The 22,837-nt window shown below is 41.1% G+C and overlaps 1 protein-coding gene and 1 long non-coding RNA gene across 4 annotated transcripts in view; one reads left to right on the top strand and one right to left on the bottom strand.

Moving 5' to 3' along the window:
• The window catches only part of tpm4a (tropomyosin 4a), a 68,231-nt gene that overhangs the window by 43,864 nt on the left and 1,530 nt on the right, over positions 1–22,837 (top strand). Inside the window, exons 7-16 of one of the 3 annotated variants that reach the window (XM_086047339.1) lie at positions 294–457; positions 577–805; positions 2,348–2,473; positions 18,202–18,335; positions 19,280–19,397; positions 19,499–19,569; positions 19,863–19,938; positions 20,096–20,158; positions 20,707–20,776; positions 21,617–22,365. In XM_086047339.1, the coding sequence (XP_085903465.1) occupies positions 692–805; positions 2,348–2,473; positions 18,202–18,335; positions 19,280–19,397; positions 19,499–19,569; positions 19,863–19,938; positions 20,096–20,158; positions 20,707–20,776; positions 21,617–21,699 (855 nt within the window). In that variant the 5' untranslated portion in view covers positions 294–457; positions 577–691 and the 3' untranslated portion in view covers positions 21,700–22,365. Of the gene's footprint in view, positions 1–293; positions 458–576; positions 806–2,347; positions 2,474–7,360; positions 7,892–18,201; positions 18,336–19,279; positions 19,398–19,498; positions 19,570–19,862; positions 19,939–20,095; positions 20,159–20,706; positions 20,777–21,616; positions 22,366–22,837 lie in introns of those variants that run through there. The other 2 variants (XM_086047337.1, XM_086047340.1) reach the window with 2 other exon arrangements.
• LOC147138606 (uncharacterized) lies at positions 5,576–8,090 on the bottom strand. Its single transcript, XR_015088981.1, has 2 exons — positions 7,457–8,090; positions 5,576–6,250 (listed from the first exon to the last, which is right to left on the bottom strand). It is a non-coding gene; the product is annotated as an uncharacterized LOC147138606 (long non-coding RNA).

Here is a 22,837-nt window from a genome sequence, read left to right as displayed (position 1 = left end):
TATAAAGCTTTGAGACATGGACACGATGGCCTAAGAGTACATGGCAGTTACATTGTTGTGGAAAAAATAATCATTAAAGCAACACGACACAACTAGAACTGGTCGATAACACTTTTGCATAATATTGCTTGCCTGCTTTTGTTTTTCATTCCTACTCTGTCTAATCTATGATGCTAGGCCACAACAACTTGTACCTGCAGCAAGTTCTCCTTCCTCCTCCCGCTCTCTTCCTCCTGTTTGTAAGCTCTTGTTGGTTGGTCAAACGTGCCTTGCTCTCTCTCTCTCCTGCACAGCGTTTCTTCATGAAAGCACGCCACCCCAAATAAGGTCATCAGGCACGGGCGAAGACTGAGGGAGCTGAGCAGACCGCTCCTCAATGGAATGGTCTTGGATGAGTGCTTTGATAGGACGACGTGTGGGAGAATGATAGTCAGGGAGATGGAGTGCTTGCAGAGTGGTGAGTGGAAAGGAGGGGATGGAGATGGATGAGAGGAGGGGGATTGGAGGACCTGTGGGCAGGTTCTGTTGCACTTTACATCACTCCCCATATAGAGCGTAACATCTCCTCCACTCTAGCTCCAACCTCCTTCAACGCACTGACAGGAGCTCTCCTCGCCTCTCAAACCACGCAAGGACTGCGGAAGAAACCGTTCATCATCTCACCAGGCCGGATCCGAGCAAGAAGCCCGCCATGGAGGCCATCAAGAAGAAGATGCAGATGCTGAAACTGGACAAGGAGAATGCCATCGACAGGGCGGAACAGGCAGAGACGGACAAAAAGGCGGCTGAGGACAAATGTAAACAGGTGGGTTTGTGAAGAGGACACTTTGACACATTCAATATCATTTTAAGAGTGCATTCATTATAATATGGATAAAAATTGTATTAAAAATAAGTTAGGAAAAAAAGACAGATACACTTTATCAGTCAAGACATTTCACCATTGCACATATTGCAACAGCATAAACAGGCTGTTTCCCTTTCCACTTGTTGCCAGACGGAGTTCATGGGCCTCGATCTTGCGAGCCATCAGGAATAGGAAGTCAGACAGACAAATACTAAGGAAATGACACTATAATGATAGCTGAAATGTCACCAAAGAACATTTTCAAAATGAGTGATAACCTAACCCAAATTGCTGTTGTCAGGCAGGAAAAACCTCTCATGCAAGAACAATCTTACTTCTAGCTTAAATAGTACTTGATGAGCTACAAATGGGGGGACTGCTTTGCAACAAATGTTTGTATTCTGCAATCGAAATACAGTATTCATAAAATCTCATTGTTGACGCAAACGCACACAGCTCACAGGGGACCTTCTGGAAGTACTTTTCTCATGTATTTACATTCCCCAGTGTTCATTTATTCTACTCTATTGCATGTCTTGGCATTGGTCTCGCTGCGAAGCGCAACCACTTACTGCAGCCAGTATAAATATAGACAACTCATACAAGTTTTTTTCAATTCTATTTAGCCTTGATATAAAATATCCAATAGGAACACAAGACAGATGAGGACCGTAAGAGAGCATCCATTTGACAGGTGGATCCAACACAGAACACACCTCATATGAATGTAATTGTTACAGGGCGAGAGTGACATATTTACCACACACTCTGCGCTGGCTGTAAAGAGTGTCTGCTCGCTGATAACGACACTAATTTTGGACACTGAAGTGGGGACAATGATTGTGTACTATAGTGGGAACACTTATCTTAGTGTGTACGTGGGAACTTGGAAGGGGTGGGAAGTTAACGGCAAACTATTTAAATGTACACCAAATATGTAGTTGTTGTATACACAATTATTTCTTACTTTGTTTTCAAAAGGTATTGAGTTAATTCATATATACAATTTAAAACATTGCCAATTTTGCTATTAAGGCAAGATCAAAATCGATGCTAAATGGATGCGACTTAACTCACAATGAGGCAGTAAGACCATACATTTCTGCTGGCCAATCAGCAAATGAGCAAAAGTTGCATACGTTGTAATTGGATATCATGAAAGAAAAGTATAATACACAAATACTGTATATTATAAGTAGAACTCTAAATGGGGAGAAATTCTGCCTCGGAGGTGACATAGATTCTTGGTTTTAAAATCGATTCAGGCCCTTCATCTGTGGACTTTGCAAGACTTTAAATTTGTCAATGTGAGTGGAATGGTTGATTGCCTATAAGTGTCATCCCATTGGCTTATTCTTCCCCAAAGTCAGCTGGAATAGGCTCTAGCTCACCTGAGACCTTAATGAGGACAAGCACTACTGAAAATGGATGGAAGAAAATCGAGTCACTGCTCTGTCTCAAATATAAACATCCTACTCAATGTTATGTTTTCATCTACAGCTAGAAGAAGAGCTGCTTGACCTCCAGAAGAAGATGAAGCAGACAGAGGATGAACTGGATAAGTTCTCTGAGGGCCTGAAGGACGCTCAGGAGAAACTGGAGCTGTCTGAGAAGAAAGCTGCAGACGTGAGCCAGCGCACACACACACGCTCACAAAGTAGGGGTCAAATAACTTTCACATCACTCAGCTCGACTCACTTTCCCTCCATGTTAATAACTTGCTGAATCCACACTCGACTCACGGCAAAGCCCGACCGAGCACAGTGGAGCCTGCTATTCCACAGCTGGACTCTGTGGAAGGGAGAGCCAGCTGCGGCTTCACTTTGATCCAATGTGAACGCTTTGGAGCTCTTTAGACACTATGCGCATTCCTGTGCAGCCACTCCTGAAAGATGAGCGCTTGCTTCGACCAAGACACACATCCACACATACACACTCGCAAACCACATCAACTGTTTCCAGTTCAGTTTTCTACATTCTTCTTTATGTCCTTCCACCCCATACAAATATCAGAGGAAGTTGAAGCGGGCACATTCATATTATCCATTTTCCTCAGCTCTTTTGGGTCTGAGCAGGAAAGCCCAGAGTTTTCCCTTCTCTGGCAACAGCCTCCAACTCCACCAGGAGGGCCCAGGTCCTTCACAGGCCAGCGTGACCCAGGTCTGCCCCAAGGCCTCTTGCTTGTTCGACATGCCCGGAACACCTCACCAGGGAAGCATCCACAAGGAATCAAAACTAAATGCTGCTTTGTGAATCACGTTTTCACATGATGGAAGGGATTAAGTATCCTCAGAGCTTTGTTTTCAAGGCTCTATAGCCTTAGTAAAGTCTCCCAAGGAAAATCAGGTTAGTGAGTTCGGACCAGTCGTGATTCAGAAGACCCGTGTGAAGACAAAACATGGTTTCATTTTTGAATCATGGGCTTCACCGGAGTAAGGCTTCCTGGAAAGGGCCTGGTAGCCGAGCCTTTATCCATGAGATCCATGTGTCCGTCTGTCATCAGACCACAACCCGCAGGGGGAAACATGAGGGCACGGTGTCTCGGCAGCCTGGTTTGTCAAATATTAAATGGCTCTTGAATTTCGAACACCCTGAATGTTGTTCAGTTTGGTGTTCAACCATAATATTTGTTTGAACCTTTGTTTTTGTTTGCAAAAAAACGAACAGGAGTTGTCAGTAACAGTGGCAACATAAGGTGGCTGCCCTCTGGCTTCTACTGTGAGGGGCCAATTGATATGGCGCAGTTAGAAACGGGTGTTTGCTCTTTCGTGGGTGTGAGCACAGCCGACTAGCTTCCCGGCCAATGGAAGCGGCTCCTCTCATTCGTCATCACAGATCACCACTGTGAAGTGGGCAATTGGAGACCACCTTCCAACATGATCATTCTTGTCCGGGCATGAAAGCCCCACCCTCATAGCTGTGCCGCGGCGGCCAAGGAGGGTGATTTTGAATATAAAATAAAGACGGTAATAATAATAATGCATTCTATAAATTGATTCCTACGATGATGCAGACGGTTCCATGCGCGCTGTTGTCATATTTAGGAGTGAAATGCGAAGACATCCACCACACATCTCTGCTAGCTCCAAATCTGTCTGTCTGCACCTTGATCAAATCATCCAAAAATCGTGTGACACCACCTGCGCCACAACTTAGACCTGCTTCTAGCTGGTCTAATGTTTAGTGTACTTTCAGCCACCAAATTGTCAGGGGTGGTTGTACTCTTTTTTTCTTTCACAACACTCGTAGGGCTTTTCTTTTAATGTCAGCTGCTTGGGCTCCAGTTTTAAATGGCTTCATGCCCCATTTGTGAGCCTGTCATCACATATTACACAAAGCGGGATTGGTGTGTGCAAGTCAACTAGCAATAAAACAGCACCTCAAATCGGAATGTTAATATTATGTCTGAATATTGCTTTCATTTCCCTGGATTTTCTAGGCTCATATGCTGTCTCAAAATTTGGCAAGTTCCCCTTTTCGAAGAAGCTGCCCAAACTTGTTTGGGTATTTTACTCATCTTCACTCATCAAAATCAACTCCCGATTTTCAAAATAAAACTTCTTTCAGACTCTGGTGATCAATAAAATATGTTTTTGTTCACACAATCTGTGCGGCTAGGCACCAAATGCCCTGCGGCTTGGTACCAGTCTGTGGCCCATTGGTTGGCAATAGATGCAATAAGTTCACTCCAATCAAAATGAAATAGTAGGTTGACTCTTCTTGCACACAAAATAATCCTCATAATATTTAATAATATTTTGTTTGGTCATAGTACGTTTTTGTTTTTTTTCCAAGTAGAAATTTAGCACGTGACGAAGACAACCTCTTTGACAGAGGTAGTAAATTACATCACAATTTGAGATTACTGTATTGGCAATTGAACAAAGCAAATGACAGAGGTGACAAATCCAAGCGAGAATGTCTTTATTAGGGAACCATTACACACATCATTATAGTATAAAACGGCCCAGCCTGTTCTCGTATCACCAGGAGACGGTCATTCATGTAGGACTACTGTGTAAACACTGCGGAGAAAGAAGCATAGTAGATGCCGTTGGAGGATATCCCGGGGAAATGCAGTGTAGCAGGACACACAAAGGAAAGGGAAGTGTGTCAGTGAGTCACGCCGGATTAAGCTCCTGCTCTGTTTAAATAAACTCAGAGAATAGTTCTAAGAGCTCTTCATTCCAGTTGTGTTTCAAGAGCGATCAAAAGACTTGTGTACTGTTTCAAATGTCCTGTCACTAAATCTCTCAGTCACTTATTAGAGGCAGCAGTCATGCCCTGTTAAGCACACGGAGGGCCACGGAGAGGGCAGGCTAATGAGTTAAATACAAGAAGTCCACCTTTAAAAGATCAGAATGTTCTTTTTTGATTGGTATGCATTTGATAATATTTTTTATTATTGTATTTCATCATACTAGCACAAAAAAGCAGCTCTCAGTCTGATGCTGCGCAGTTGTACGCCACCGCAAACTACAACCACAATATTAAAGATACCATTATATAAATACCTCTCTGAAAGTGTCAGCGCAGGCGTATCCATAAGGTCAGTACATACATTAAGAAGGTGTTGAATTTGGTGTTGACTTGCTTTGGAGGAGACCTTTTCGGTGCTGAGTGCCATTCACGTTACCTACGCGCCATGTGCAAAAGTGCAACATGAACGGTATTGTTTTGATCTCATTTTGTGGGTTTGTGTAAGGGTGATGCAAGAGTAAGAAGTCATTTATTCATCTATTTATTTTGCTTTTTCACTGTTTGAGTCTTGTTGCAACCGTTTCACCTTCTGACCGTTTTCTTCCCCCTTTCACCCTAAGAATTGGGAGTCAGACCTGCTAACCTCGAGCTCTCGGTTCTGCCGCCAGACAACTTCACTTTGGATATTGGTTCAACATTGGTACAAGTGTGCACTAGTTGTCTTTATGAAGGCATAATTCGATTGTGCAGGCACACCTAATGTTGTGTCCACTAAGTGCGGACATCATTCAAATGTGGGTCATTGCAGTTAACTGGGAAGTCAAGCAGCTACGCATTGCGCCGAAGTCTCTGATCCCAGTATCGGTAGCACAAAACCTCGATATAAGAAAGACCACATAACACGGTACAGCTAATGATAACAGGAGTGAAAACAATTACCAGTACTTCTTCAGGGCACCTTGGTGGGAGAAGATTTGGAGGGGGGGGCTGATCTGGAATGTCAGGAATGTAGCTAAGGCAAACAAAAAAAGCCAGCACTCCTTTCTCCAATGAAATCTACGCTTCCAGCATGTCCGTTGCAAATCCGACGAAGTAGCGAATGAGGCAGAGGTTCTCGTCATGCTTGACAGTGAAGACGGACAAGCTGCTGGTCTACTTGTTTGACTCCAAGGCCGCTGTTTGATGTACACACTTGAGCGTCATCTGCCAAGTAGCACACACACACACACACACAAAGATACAAAATCACAGGAGTCAAGGAAAAAATGGCCATAGTTTAGCCTTAGTTGATCATTAACATGCTCACTGAGCTGTGGTCTCACAATAAGCTTGTACTTGGAGTGACTTTAAATCAGTTGAGCAATGCCTCAAGTATTACACGTTGTTTAAGAGTTTTAGTGTGTGCCATCTTGCTCCTATGTGTTTTTGCTTTAACAGCAAATGTGTTTTTTTCCAAAATGGTTTGTCAGGGAAATTTTTTTATTTTTTATGGTCCAAAAGTACATGGTGTTATGGTTAAATTAACCAGTAATGTCTTATCACTAGCGCCATTCATTTCCAATCTGGACTTGGAGGAGTGAACATCTGCTGCTCTGTCTCAGATTCTACAGAATTCTCCATAAAACCACAAAAAGTCTCTAGATTTCTTGATAGTCATTATTGGGAAGAATTTGCTGGAGGGGTTTGAAAAGTCGATAAATATAGATCAACGGTCACTAAGGCAACACTGAGTAGTCGCTTGCTTTGTTGCTACACCCTAGCTAAACCGTGGTAATCAATAGTAATGCAGGCTGAATGAAGTCAGAGACTTTTTATTAAGACACCTGGTTTAAATGATCAAACTCCGAATTGAAAAATGTGTGGCTGACATGCTAAGCTAACTGCTAGGATGCCATGCTGCATAATATGTCACTCTTAGGGTGCAATAAAATGTTACAGCCATAAGCTTGCAAGATATCACACTAAGTTGTTTATTACAGAAACAGGCCCACTGCTAACGTCCGCATACAGTACATGTACTGGAAGCAGTGCAGTCAAGAGAAATGATTTGAATACGCTGAATACACGGAATGAATTAAAAGAATTACATGGAAAAAATATAAGAATTAAGGTTGACAGACTTGAATCCATCAGAGAAGAAGGCCTTGCTGACTGTATTATCGTAATACATACTGTACATCCGGGTATTTCCTTTACAAGCCCCATCGAAGTGATCACATCAGTCACAGGGATCAACTTTTTACACATTCACAGACGCAAACCTTAGACACCGCCCCCTGTGACCTCACCATCCAATCACGTCTCCCCTCCTCTGGCCTCCAGTGTGACTCTCTCCTCCACTCACTCAGCCTTCTTTTATCCCTCCAAGTGTCCGGACCAAAAACCGCTACATTCCCGAGGACGACTTACCTTTACCCCCCTCTCCACGCCTTTCAGCTTTCATTCATTCCTCCGCAACAAAAGAAACATTCTGGGGACCACCACAGCATTCCTACTTCCTGGTTTTATCACTCATCATTTTTTTCTTGAATTTGAACGTCTCCGTTGTCGAGACTTCGGTTGGATCCCTTTTTTTTAAATGCTCATTCAAAAAAATCGAGTGAAGTATTAGTCGTCGTAGTCCTCTTTTAACACAGCCGGTCTTTAGCCACTTTTTTGCATCATCTTCTCCTTCCGTCCACGTGTAGTGTTAAGTCATAAAATCAGTCGACAATGGCAGGTTTAAACTCTCTGGATTCTGTCAAGAGGAAGATCCAGTGTTTGCAGCAGCAGGCGGACGACGCCGAGGACCGGGCTCAAGTCCTGCAGAGGGAGCTGGACAGCGAACGAGAGCTCCGGGAGAAAGTGAGACAATCAAGTTCTTGTCCTTTTGCCCCACGTTTATGTCGCAGTAAGGGTGTTTAGCTGTTGGTTTCTAAGACGTCGTAGCAAACCGTTCAGCTATCGGCGTGGTTCCGTTATTCGGCAGTAGCAGTGGAATAAAAGCAAAGAATAAACCCTGCCATTGATTGGTTGCCGGGTGTGATTGTGCCACAATGCAAGGCGTTGGTCCCTTTCGGTGGAGAAAAAAAAGTTTAGATTCCTGCGGGTCTGCACGCATGCGCGATGCAGTTTGATGCTCAGGCCTCTCAAACCTCCAAAAAATGTTCACCTCTCCTTTTATCAAGCAACATGTTTTAAACAAAGCTTAACGCTTACATCATAAATTCAGTGAATTGTATACATGATAAGTTAAAGCAATTTGGACTAAACAACGTATGCATTTTAAACAAGCTTGTAAGTATAAAAAGTATTCTGTTCTAAGAAACTTTGAACTTAAAACATCTCACCATGTTTTTACTTAATAATGAGCTAGCACCTGAGTCTTTTAGCTGAAGAAGGAACAAATGTAATGCAGAGGTATGCTCACTTAAAAACTAATAGTGGTGACAGCGAAGCAATACTGTACAATATAATACATATACATTTCCAATACAGTGCTGACATTGGAGTACTTGCTAATACCAAATACCAATATTTGATAATGTCCTTACGTCTTGCAGTTGTGATCATACCATATATTGAATCATATATTGTTAAGAAGCATAAAAGTAGGTCTGTCATAATAAATTTTAAAGGACGATATATTTTCCAAGAAACTATCAAGATAAACGATAGGATTTTTTTCTTTTTTTTTATGCCACTGATAAAGTGATTATGTTAGAGCAAAAATAATTAAATTAGATCTTTTAAAGCGCAATTGTCTTTCAATTCTCAAGAATATTTCACTGGAAACAGCTATTTGTTGCCAGTCTCCAGTTGCTTTAAGGTGGTATCTTACCAAGTGGCAAAGGCTTGCGAGTGTTTGCGCATGGCCCGAATGTTGTTTTTTCATCAATGTTCATTCAAGGTTGCAAAAAAGTTGCTGGGACGTTAGCCAGACATTTGCAAAGAGTTTTAGCAGAAGGTCAAAATTTCATGGTGACCATTAAAACTGTTTGCAAATGTCTGCCTAGCGTCTTGGCAACCTTTTGCAACTTTTACTGAACCCTGACGAAAAAACCCAAAACAACATTCCCGCTACGTGCACAAACACTCGTAAACCTCTGCCCAGTAAGATACGGGTTTTTCAGTTCCGTAGCGAATGTTTGCAGAACCGTGAATAAGCAAGCAATGAAATTTGCGATTATATAGATATGCTTCTGGCAGGGTCAACCAGGTAGACTGGTGGGGCCGGCGAACGTGCCACAATGGCGCCTGCCCGGCCTTGCATCCTATGCCAGGGCTTTGTGACTTGAGCACGGCTGTCTCGGTGAGAGCTGAGCAGCGCGGAGAGGAGCTGGGGATGCGGCTCAACAAACTCTGCGCTGGTTGGACGGTTGTCTGCCGCAAATCGTTCGCCATCCGAGCAAGTTTATCAACCATTTTGGAAGGCATAATTTGCAGTTGGAAGTGTTGCCATACGTGTTTACCTAAAGTATGATCTCCACACGGCTGACAGATGCACAGGCTTGTGCACAGATGTTCTTTTGGGTTTAGGTCTGGGCACTGTCTGAAATCTGCTGGTGAAGCCAAGGTTTTGTTGATTTGTTGTTATGATTTGAGTGGTTTTCATGCTTGGATGTGAATTTACTTTTTCTAGTAAACATCAGAATGTTTAAGACCAAAATTTGGTAGCTGCCTTGTAGTCCAATATTTGGGGTACATTTGTATGGTGGTGGTTATCACGCCTGGTTCACACTTCTGAGGTTTGGGATTCGTATGTTAACTCTCGCCTTCCAGTGTGGAGTTCTGCCCGTGCTTGTGTGGGATTACTTCGACTTCCTTCCACATCCTCAAAACATGTCAGGTTAATTGAAGGTTCTAAATTGTCCTTAGGTGTGAATGATGGTTGGTTTATATGTGGCCTGCGCTTGACTGGCGACCAGGTTGTGCTCGACCTATCGCCCAAAGCCAGCTGGGATAGTTCGCCAGTTAACATTACCCTGATGAGCATAAGCGCAATAGAAAATAGATGGATGGGTATTAGGTTAGTGTTGAAATGGACTACTACTATACCCCTAATTTAAGATATGTCCCCGTTTACTTAGTCTTACACTGACATGACTAGTTCCACAAATGCTTCCTCAATCAAGACGCCGACTGTGTCGCAAGTAAGCCCTCCTTTTTTTTTTTATGTGTCACCTGTCTCTTGACACAACTCACATCAGGGCTTTTATAAGTTCACAGTAGAAGACGAAGGAGAATGGAAAAGCTTAGCAAGCACGCTTGGGTAACAGTTTTGTTTCATTTATGGCATCTCGCAGCGTAAGGTCGGCTTAATGATACTGAGAGTGGGAGGGGACAGTGTGGCTGTAAAAGTACGGGAGATGATTTGATGAATAGGCCAGCTTGGCTTCACACTCATGCATGCACACTCTTTCTGATTGTGGTCCACATTGCAACTTGGGGTGGGTGACGTGAATGGAATTTTCTTGAGTGACTATAGGTCAAATTAATTTGTTCATGAATTATGTTTTTGCTGTTATCACAGAGAATAAAGATTGATGAATTCTTAATATATATATATATATATATATATACACATACGATTGCTCTACCTCCAATCGTGAATCCGCCTCTCTAAACCAAAAGTCTGTCGTAGTACCAAGACTGATCTGTAAGAAACAGATGGTGCCATAAGGCTTCCAGACTGCTGTAAAATACAAAGAAGAAGAAAGAGTCATTCTAGAAGAAGCTATGCTATCATTTAGCTTATCTGTGGTCGCAAACTCTTCTCTTTGTTATTTTTTTGGGTGGTGAATTGTTTTGCAACACAAACAGTCTCTTCTCTGGAGACATTCGACAACAACATTCTTTGCTGTCTTTGAATGGAAAGGAAACAGTAAAAAAAAAAAAAAGGTATCAATTGCTGCCCCATTATAGATTTGCATATATCACTTTACTAGGTCGAACTTGGCTAGCCTGCGTAAACGCATTCTCTTCACTTTCCATCAGTCAGTTGGAATATGAGGGATGGTTGAGTTTCTCTCTAAACATTCTGAACTCCTTTTCTGGAAGAGGCCTCTAGTGATGTCAAACTGGTTGAGAATAAATCCAGAGCGCCCCTGCTGCTTATAGCCACGTAGTGCACTCCAATTTCCCTCATTGTTTGACGTGACTAATCACCACGATGTAATTAAGCATGAAATGCAATTTGAATCGGTATTTCCAGGACACAGGTATTGTCATCGTTTATGCGTATAAAGTTGAATGATGCGTCCTGTTGTGTGGCGGAGTGCTGTGCTCCCATATGTGAATAATTAGGACAACCTGGACTTATTCCTTAGCACAAAAGAGCTTCCATTGGCGCACAGGGAGATCAAAAGAGAAGCGTTGCTGAGTGTGTTCATGTAATGAATCATGAATTGTTTCACGACGTGGACACAAGAGACAGAGGCCGCATTTCTGGCTAAAAATGAAATGTACTGGCTCTTTGTTATTTTTACTTTCTGCGGTTTCAAGCTTTTTTTTTTTTTTTTTTTTACTAGTGTCCAGTATTGCAGTGATGTCTTAAATTTGACCTGGTTGCTGTTAAACTGTTTGAAGAGCTACTTTAAGTTCTCAATAAGATGTTTGTTGGTTATTTATAGATCGAAACCAGACTTCCCCCTTTTTTTCTGTCTTTTAACCCGAAGCTGCATTTTGTTTACCATAAAGCATGCATGCTTGAGAAACGTCGACTGCCCTGCCCAGGATGTTGCCTGCCAACTCTGGCTTGCACTTCCTGTCACTGTGGACCCAGTCTCACAGGAAGATGAAATGTGTGCAGTGCACTGCGGGTTCAGTGCACCCCCCCCCCCCCCCCAAAAAAAAAAAAACAGCCATTCATCTAAAGCTCAAATCTTGCTCTCTGTCTCCCATGGTCTGTTCAAGAAAAAAAGTAATGCCGCAACTGGAAAGACCCAAGTTTTATTCCACACATTTATCTTCCCTTTTCAACACTTGGCAGCTACTCTACCCATAATGCACCTTGACTGCCAGCAGTCAGGCTTGAGATTTGGTAGTGTAGTGCCAATAGTGATGAACACAGCTGTCATATTGAAGCGTCTGGTGGCTTCTTCAAGCCGGCGGATGGTTCTGTTTAAGCAGGGTGAAGTCATTTAGGGCGGATGATTAGATTTTGTGCAATTTGTAGTATTTCAGTGTGTGTGTAGTCCCATTTTCTTTAATAGGTTTTGTAAATGCAACTGCTAATTTTTTGGCAATGACATGCTCAGATTACAAAGCATGACCTCATCAGAAGGAACTATCAGAAAGCCACCTTTGGCATTTGCTTGTACTTTGTTCTTACCCCTGGGTTATTGTTTTAGTTAGGCTGCCATTTGGCTGTTGCCTGTCATGACAGAATGCTAATAACATTACATTGACTCCAAAGTTGAATATAGTCCACTCTGATGGTGGTTGACTTCCAGTTTGTTCAAATTTAGATTTGCCACATTTTCAATCAGGCAAGTGGTAGCTAGCCAGTCGGCGGCTTGTGTCTCGCACTAACAGCTAATGTTGCACTGCAGGCTACGGATGAACTCAAAAACACGACACCAATCACAGAAGATTCGACAGGAAGGGGAACAAAGAAAACAGGAAGTCGAACAGTAGCCAAAATAAAACCACCGACTTAACAGAACCAACACTTCTGCTCAGTCATCCGTGAGGAAAAGCCAAAGATACAGCGAAACACGTGCAGAGTTAATTCAGTGAAAATTCTATCTGGATTCCAAGTTGAGGGACTTCAGAAGTCAAGAGTTCCATTCTACTGCACATTTTGAAGAATTTAGAGTGGATAGAATTGCAAAGTGATGAGTACAATGGCCCCATAGCACTCTTGCTCAATATTGTAACAATTCCAGTTATTTGTGTCACTATCCGTCATTTACGCCCAAGAATATGCAGAAGTGGGTTGCGGAATGCCAGTCTTTTCCATCATAAGCATAACTTTCCTCACTGCTTGGCGGGTTTAAATTGAAGTTGTCATCACGTCTGCAGTAGCGGGCTTCTTCTCCTCTCACACTCGACATTCTGTGGAAAGAATGACTTCCTGGTTGCTGTGTTTTCTTTGGAGTTTATCCAAGGGGCTAGCTCAACTTTCCAAATATAATGCATATCGGTTGCGTATCGTCAGCGGCAGGCCTTTTGGAGAACACTCCCACGTCGGTGGCTTTGTGGCAGCGAGATAATTACGCGATTATGCCGACCAAGACTGTGTGATTTAGTTGAAATGATCTGTGCAGTCTGTGCCAGCAGAAGCCAGATTTACTCTTATGCTTTAAGATGTTTTTAGCTGACCGAATTGGTTGAGTGACCAAGACGAATAATACAGATGGATAATAAATAATGATCAAACAAACAACAAATGTCAATGTTGCTGCTGCTCAAATGTAACAAGTCTTCAACTAGTGTCAAGAGTGGAAGGTTTTTTTTTTCCAGTGCCTTGTCAGCAGATTTAATATCAATGCATCATGCAAATGCAAACCTGCTACATTTAACGGCATGTATTTAGCCACAAGGGCAGCATTAAAATGTAGCCATTGTTTATCACAAACCTAACACTGAGAAATTTTAAACCATTTTTTATTAGGACGCCAATTGGTTTTGGTGCAAATTTGACAAAGTACCTTGAGAACTCAATGGGGCTACAAAACCATTGCTAACTGCTTGCAAAGTTCAACAGCCTAGCTTGTTTGCATTAGGGTACATTTAGACAACCTGGATCCAAATCACCGCTCTGGACTGGCAATGGTATTCAGTCAGTGCCCAAAAGAGGCATATAAAATGTTTTATTGTTGGGTTGTTTACTTGACCAGGGGGACAGTTAAAAACCCTGACCTCTATTTTTGGACTGACGACACAATGTAAAGCTGTTTTCCTGTTTTGGTCTGAAATAAACTCTAAAATCATCACACAGATCAATTGTAGGAAACACCAGTCTTATGCAAGTTACGAGCAAATATATGGAAACCCATTATATAACCATTGCAATCAAGGAGCTCTAATTTGGGAGGGAAACGAAAACAACAATGGGGGTCACATTTTTACCATCATAAAACCTTTATTAACTGTAGATGTGATGTTTCAAGCGTAACACCTCTTACTAGTAACAGTGAAAGTAATAAAACATTACATTTTAATGACAATGTTGCAACCGCAACAGCTTAATGATTGGCACACCTCATGCACCTCCCTTTTTAACGTTGTAAAATCACTAGTTTATCTTTTCTTTTGATTGAAGATAATTCTATGTTTTGCTTTGAATGTTTTAAAGCACTTTGAGTTGCATTTTTATGTATGAAAAGTGCTATATAAATAAAATGTGATTGATTGATTGATTGATTGATTGATAGTCTAAAAGAAGTTAACCACTGTTAACATTAATACAATGACGTACTACATTTACATAGAAAACTAGCACAAAACCGTATTTGGCTTTCAGGGCTCCACTGCACTCACTTATATTCATGTCTTGAGTAGGGAACAGTTTTGTCAGGAATAACTTCTACTGAACCGCAGCGGCGTTGTGTCGCTCATTAGCCTACTGCCCTGGAATTAGCTCGTAATTAGATTCATGCCAGGCTTGTCCTTGATTTTCTTCGTAAAAGCCCCCTCAATGCTTTGTATCTGTACACTATGTCTTTTAAGGTCAGTCCTGTAGGATCTGGACCATATCCAAATGACAGATAAGTTTATGGACAGCAGTGATTGTCAAGAAACTTTATGACGTTCCTGCTTGGAGTTATACATGAAGACGAGTGTATATCTTATCATTTGTTCACCACAGTTACAGTTTCACTATGTTGTACTCTGCAAGACGGGGTTCTTCCCTAACAGCTAGAAAGTACAAAAGGACATGGTCTATACAGTGCTATATTACATATCCTCGCTGTCCTATGAAAAACACTTATCTACCATTTTGGAAACTTTTTTAAAATTTTCACATTAATGCAATGTCCGTAATGCGGAAACACCATTCATGTAACAATAAGAAAATGAGAAAAAAAAATGTGTAAGTGTTTTTCACAGGACAGCGACGATATGCAGATGTGAATATGAAAACAAAAGCAGCAAAAAATGATAATCAGCAACATTGTATGCGGCTAACAATACATGGGTCAACATTTCTGGACATACTTAACTTAATATGCAATGTTAACTCTAGATGAATAATATAGCAACAGTTATCGTGGCATCTTTTAAACTGAAAGTTACTGAATTTTGGACAAAAAACTGTCAATTACAGGCATGCCAGTTTGGGCTATTTAAAATTGTTATCTCTTGAAACAACTTTCGGTCTCCTCAAGAGATGCCCCTCCTCTGGTTTTAGGGAAACCTGATCACTGACACCATTTTACTCAATTGCGATCTTGCAATTATGTCTGTGTTTGAGGGGAGGTAGAACTTATTTGAATGAGAGTTTGTAGTGTGCATGTCTGGAAGTGCACGAATGCGTCCCGTCTAGTTGACCTAAAGCTCATGAAAAGCCTGTTTGTTTGTACTCCAACAGTGTTCGTTGTTGCACACAATTCAGGAAGTAGTAGGTCATTTCTGTTATTTCAGGTTCCACCCAAGTTCTGTTCTCTTGAGCCAGATGTGCTGTCGACAGATGTCAGCCCGCTCAAAGTCGATTTGACGGTGTTGAGCCCATTCAGTGCTTTTCATTCACCCTACGGTGGATTAGGTTTTCTCCTCTTATCAGCTGCTAACTGTTTTAACACACGTCAGCTCTGATTCGCCAGACATTTCCTGCCTGATGTCAGTAGCCTCCCCCGGCTGCAGAGGAGCGGAGTTGGAGTCTGGAAAATAGTGAAAGAATTTTGAAGTGGAAAGACTTTCCAGCAGATTAAAACAGCGCAGCGACGACATGGATAAATCTACATTGCTTTCAAAAGGAAACCATGTCTTCATTTCCTGAAATATCCGACTGACCCAGTGACTGGTTGTCGCCACCCTTACACCACTCCCATATGCAGCAGTGCATATTAGCAACCAAAGTGGCCCAGACTTCGGGTTTCATGTCAGTAGTTTCCACCAAAGCAGGATCTAGTGGTTTTCATCATGTCCTTCCTTAAATTACTGGACATACCAATTTGGATGCTTTTTCCTGGAGACCATGTTTATAATCCAGCTGCTTTTGTGTGAGCAGAACACAGGTCAGCATTTTTTTGGGGCAATATCCGAGCTCACAATACTGGCTGAAAATCAACCCCCTTTTGTCAACTTTAAGAAAAATAGACTGCATTGATTTTTTTTTTTTTTCCTCAATAGTTGAAGGGTTCATCCATTTTCTAACCACTGAACCTGTTCATAGTCAATGGTGGGGCACATTGAGTGGGAATTGATCCTGTACCAGCTGCATTAAGGTCTGCTGATGTACTGTAAACTAATAATGACCCTGAAGATTGGTGAAACAGAGGGTCCTTGGTTTACAATGGTACCAACTTACAGTTATGAATCTTGCGTAATAACTAGTACCACCGTACTTACTGTATTTCATTTGAGTGCTTTATATTTAAGGGCTAGAAGTGTTTTTAATGTGATTACTTTATTACTGTGCTCGTGTAGGTACTGTAAATGATAGACTATGGTGTATTCTGATGTACCTGGTACTTAAAAATATGGGTTACGTCGTCACCGTTGAAAGTGAATTACATCATAACCCCCAGTACATGAAGAAATCTAAATGTGTGGTGGATACACAGTGGGGGTCACCAACAATATGTTCCTAGGATAGTGTCATTTGCTTTTGCATAGCCAAATTGGACCGAGATTATCGTCAGTTAATTTCTGCTGTGTATTGAGCTCATGACCGCTCTGCAATGCTTCCTATTGTATTCTTTCAATTTTGCCCAATTTTCAAATGGCCACTACTAATCCAAGTGAAAAGCACTCTGGCTTGCTGTAGATCTGACTTCTGGACAGCATGACAAGCTTAATGAGTCACTGACCTACTAACTTCTGCCCTGTAACTGAACACAGAATCGTGTTTGTCTTAGAAACTGCCAGCTGCTCTCTTTCCAGACTCTGAAGTACATTTTTAGTGCTTGAGGTTTCACTAAGTGGTCATTTCTATGAGCAAATAAAAGACTGACAACTCTAATCTCTTTGTATCAGATTAGAGTTGAGTCTCTCGTCTCATGCAGACTTTGTCTCAGGTTTGCAGCCCCAACTGGAGGTGATGGATTGACAAATACCTTGGACAACTCAGAGGAAATTCCTATATAGTTGTCTGTTTATTGTCTTTTTCCTCCTCCTGCCTTTGTTTACAAAGAGCAAATGAGGAGACGTCCATTTCCCCCCACCTGACTCAATTGTACATGCAGAGTCAGCGGAAATTGACTGCTTTCACTTGTCAAATCCAACAATCTTAAAATATTAAAAAAAAAGGATTTTGGTTTTGTCAAATCTTATTACAGGGATGTCCTATCATGCAGATGTCCACCAAGGACCTCCAGCAGACTTTTATTAAACACCATCTTCAAATTGGACATCAGAAGTACAACACAGTTTGGGTTCGGGGGAAAAAATGGAAAGGGGTGTCGATTCAATTGGAAAATATATGTTTAGAATAGGCACAAAATCCCCAAAAAAGGGCTGCCCCCCCAAAGAAAATCTCACCAACCTATACTTACGCGGCAGTTTATACGCAACTTCCTTAACTTAACTGACATCATGTTGTTATTCTTTAGACATAAAACTAGTTGAAGCTGAATCAACAGCACCTTTGCTGGTTGCAGCCAAGTAGTATACTCAATTTTGTCTCAATTGCTACAGTCAGTTCCACACAATCTTCTGAATTATTGCTGCACAATTACACGATTAATCCATTATTATGCCCAACGTTTTTGAGCAATTAAATTGAGAGATGACACATTTGATTAAACTTTGGAGCCTTTTTTTGTTATGTGGACACAGACTAGAACAATGAATTTGTACGCCTTCAAATTAATGTGCAGTCTAGACAAGAAAAATGAAGGTACAGGCCTTTTTTGCTGTTTGCAAGTCAAGTTTCTCAACCTTTCCTGTTTGTGCCATTTCCCCCTGTTCCTGTTTAACGCAGGGGGGATGGTGCGCCATCTTGGATGAGTTAAAGTTGAATGAATGAATGACTAAATGAATCTTCCCCCTTTCCTGTGGTCTTTCAGGCGGAGGGTGATGTCGCTGCTCTGAACCGTCGCATCCAGCTGGTGGAGGAGGAGTTGGACCGGGCCCAGGAGAGGCTGGCCACAGCGCTGCAGAAACTGGAGGAGGCCGAGAAGGCTGCAGACGAGAGCGAGAGGTTAGCTGGTTTCTCTCTCATGACACATGCAGTTTGTATGTGGCGGCATGATGTTCCCTTTGCGTTTCCTCTGACCCTTGTGCAAGTGCAAACCACTGAACAAATTACCTAGGTAATTACTTAGGTAATTTGTTCAGTGGTTTGCACTTGCGCAAGTGTCAAGAGAGCACTTCATTATACCTGGGCATTGATACCATGATGTGATTCTTCCTCTTGCAATATAATTATTGTCATTGATAGTACTGCAATAGTACAGGTAGTTCATTAGCACAAAAGTACAAGCTTGTCCCGTGACAGATTTGCATATATTTGCATCCATAATATGCCGAAATGTATACAATTATGTTTTATCCCAAAGTCAATTCTTTATTAACTGTACATTTAATTTAAATAACCTAAATTACTGGATTGGTGGGTTGATAGATAGATACATAGAAATTGTAAGGATAAAATTACAGATGCTAAAACTGTGAGAATGCTAAACCTCTAAACAGGTCATTGAGCTAACCAGTTAATATGAGCAGCTAGGTCATTATGAATTAGGTTTATAATGTGAACATTAAAATTTTTGCCGATAATTTCAGTAGTGCATTATATTAAAATATTTGACTTTTGTTATCTTTGGTGGTCTGGGATATACAGAATGACCCATACCTAACTTCAGCTTGCTAGCGCACGTTAGCCAAAACCTCTACTACACAAACAGGCTCGCTAGAAACTATCTTGGACGAAATGGAACTATAAGATGCTCAAATGTTGCTTGCTTTTTTTTTTGTCTACTTATATGCCTTTTGGTTAGATACCATACGGGCTGTGGAATTAATTGAATCTTGTAGGTAGATACTACATATTATCATAAAGTCTTTGCGAAACAAACACTGTCAATAGCTCATGAAGAATTGTAGGAAAACATCGTTTTTTACCACCTGCCCTGCCTGTCCTAGAGGAATGAAGGTGATCGAAACCCGAGCGATGAAGGACGAGGAGAAGATGGAGATTCAGGAGATGCAGCTGAAGGAGGCCAAGCACATCGCTGAGGAGGCCGACCGCAAATACGAAGAGGTGAGATGTTGACTCTGAGAGTTCCAAGAACGAGATTGACTCGGGTCATTTTAATTTTGAAGACATTCCGGAGGCTTAATATCCTGTTATTCTTCCTCCAGGTGGCTCGCAAGCTGGTAATCCTGGAGTTAGATCTGGAACGAGCCGAGGAGAGGGCCGAGCTCTCAGAATGGTAAAAAAAGTTGTTGTTTTTTTAATGTATAATGTGCAATAATGGCAAATTAGGACAATGTTTTTTTGTTTGTTTTTTTTAACAATCAAAATGTGATTGAAGTGAAAACTTTCAGTTTTAATTGAAGAGAATATGTTATGTACCATTTTGGAATTACTGTCATTTTATGCAGAGCGACTCCAAGGACTAAAAATTATTTGAAGAAAAGTGTTGTAATTGTTAGTTTTTACAGTTTTTTATACATAGGTAAAGTCGGTGACCCTCATGTATTTTCGATGTGAATGTTTCCACAGTAAAGCCAGCGACCTGGAGGAGGAACTGAAAAATGTGACCAACAACCTGAAGTCCTTAGAAGCCCAGTCGGAGAAGGTGAGGAAGTCAGATCAGATGTTTCCTTTTAGATTTGTGAGTGTGAGACAAAGTGTATGATCACCAACAGTCATAGTGGAAAGACAACTAGCTACCGTGTTGGGTAATAATATTGTGTGTGTGTGTGTGTGTGTGTGTGTGTTGTGTTTGTCAATAGTACTCAGAAAAGGAGGACAAGTACGAGGAGGAAATCAAAATTCTCACTGACAAACTGAAGGAGGTGCGTTTGTTGTTCATTCATCCCTATGTTTTTGTTTTTTTACTGAATTTTCATAGACTGTATCATGGGTGAAATAAGTCAAAGATTTTATGATTTAAAAAAAAAAATGTAAAAAGGAAGTCAACGCAAACATATTTTTTTCAAGAATATGGTCTATGCAAGCCCACTAGTTGAAACATTGTGACAAAAACGGCTGCCCTTTTTTCTATAGCTGAGCTGTGATTGGTCGTTACCTGAGCCGAGGGTAGTTGTGATGTCATTTTCAGTTGACAGAAGTGACAAAATGTCGGTCCCCAGAGATGGCTAAAAACAAGTGGATTTAACTCTTATTCCACAAACGCAATATTTATCAGAATGCAGTATCATAAACCATTTGAGGATGTCCAGTGGTATACATTGTGGTCTTCTATGACCATTTCTTTCCAGTTTCATTTCTCCAACAAACAACCTCATAAAAAAAACGTTTTTCAAATCAAAACCCAGAGGACCATAAGCATCGTATTTCACTGCATTCAGTAATCTCATTTTATTGTCTGTGTTCCCATCAGGCTGAAACTCGTGCAGAGTTTGCAGAGAGGACAGTGGCCAAACTGGAAAAGTCCATTGATGACCTGGAAGGTATGAGTTTAATTCTGCGCGCTATGTACAAAAATACAGTCCATGCAAAGGAAACCAGCGTTTGTACTTTGTTGCATGGAGTACAGAACAAGTTTAAAGTTACTGTAGATACTCCTACTGTAGACCTCAGAGATGGTGTCCTATGTCAGTATCACTATTCCAAAAATAAAATAACACGTATCAAAACATTGCAAATAATGAAAGTGGTCGCAATGAAAAGGGAAGAAAGAAGAACAAATGGAAATGCATTGAGATGTTGACTGTTAATAGTCATTGTACAAATCTTTACTGTCCCACCCAACAGAGAAAGAACGGGGAGATATACAGCATAAACACAAATATATATAATATAAAAGCAAAGACCGCTGCTCTGTATTAAATATAAACTGTTTGCGCATAAGTATGTGCTGTGTACATGAGTGTCCCTAACATACCATCTGCTTTGATACCTATGAAACAAGACTGAGATGTAAGTTGTTTTTTCCTTTAAAGAGCCCCCTCTGTCATTTTTTGTTTTCATTTATTTATTTTTATGTACTTTGATATCCTTTTATCGGGTTTGCAGGATTATTTACGTTGTTTGTCCCCATCAGAGTGCTCGCTGCATTGGATTGGTTTTATTGTGTTTAATGTGTCAACATCTTCAAAATGTCCGTCGCAGAGAAAAGTGCGAGCGTTCGCTCATTCCATCCTTCGTGTTTGTCATGCTGACCTCTTTTGTTTTGTTTTTTCCCCTCCTCTTCTCCTTCCTCCCTCTGCTTGCCTGCCTACCCGCCTGCCTCTCGCTCTGTTTTTCGGCTCTGCTCTCCTCGACACCCGCCTGTACTTGCCGACCTCCAGATGAGCTGTATGCTCAGAAGCTGAAGTACAAGGCCATTAGTGAGGAGCTGGACCATGCCCTCAATGACATGACATCTCTGTAGACGAGCTTGGCACTTTTTCTTGCCCAAATTCATCTCCTCAACGTGCCTTCTGTCCATCTTATCAAATGCCAATTAAAAGCTTTCTCTTTCCTACATAGCCGCTCACGTCTTCGCCATCATTCATGCTCGCATATTCATGTAAAACGGCACCAGTGACAATCATTTACACTGTTTTGCACTCTTGTGCAAGTGCGTTGACAAAGACTGTATGAATAAGGTGAGACTGTGTGACTGTAGTTTATTTTACCTTCTGACCTGATTTTGTTGGTTTTATGACCTCTGACCAGTCAGAACATTTCATCTGCATAGGCTCACAACATCTAATACTTGAAATTCATCAAAAAATAAGATGCACATTTATTCATTTAACAATATGATTAATGTTGTTAAAGTTTTATTAGGTACAAAGTAGGCATAAACCACATTTTCAGAAAACATAAGAGTGCAAGTAATTACAAGTTGAGTAGGTGAGTCCCTAGTACACAATTGTGGTTTTGGCAGCGACTCAGATTTTAGGTTTTACTAATTAAGCTTCAAATTTTCATGTATTTCCTTTTATATGCTAAAAAACAATAAGAATGTTTTTTTTATATTTAGTTTAGAAAGCCTGACTTTTTAGAATTTAAAAAGTCTATCAAAATGCTACTTACAATCGCAAACATGGAAACTAAAGCAGAAAGGTTAGTGAAACAAATTTGTGCAAATGAAATCACAGTTGCTCAGGGCTCAGGTAACGAAAAATCACGGCTCACCTGTTTTCTGAAGCTGAGTCATGATTGGTCGTAACCTGACCCCTGAGCAACTGTGATGCCATTTTCAGTCAACAGCAAGTGGCAAAATGGCCGCCCCCTGAGATGCACGAAAACAGGTGGCTTTTGCTGCTTAACTCATATTCCACAAACGCAATATTATGTCATGTCATTTATGTAAAATACAAATTACAAAATACAAACTCGGCACAATAAAAAAAAAATGCTACACACTAAATTGTTTCCCTTTTAATTAACGTATTCTGAGAAGAAGAAAAAGAATAAACATGTCTCATGTTAGAGTTTTTTTGTTTTGTGCCAGCTAACTTTGCTCAAACTGGTTACTATCAAAAAAGTTGTTAGAATAGGTTTGCTAACATTGTTAAATG

Source organism: Filicampus tigris, chromosome 12 (assembly GCF_054856515.1).
Source record: "Filicampus tigris isolate MCC_2025a chromosome 12, RoL_Ftig_1.0, whole genome shotgun sequence".
Taxonomy (NCBI): Eukaryota; Metazoa; Chordata; class Actinopteri; order Syngnathiformes; family Syngnathidae; genus Filicampus; species Filicampus tigris.
Note: the sequence above shows the minus strand (reverse complement) of the source record. Positions and strands in the feature narration are given on the sequence as shown.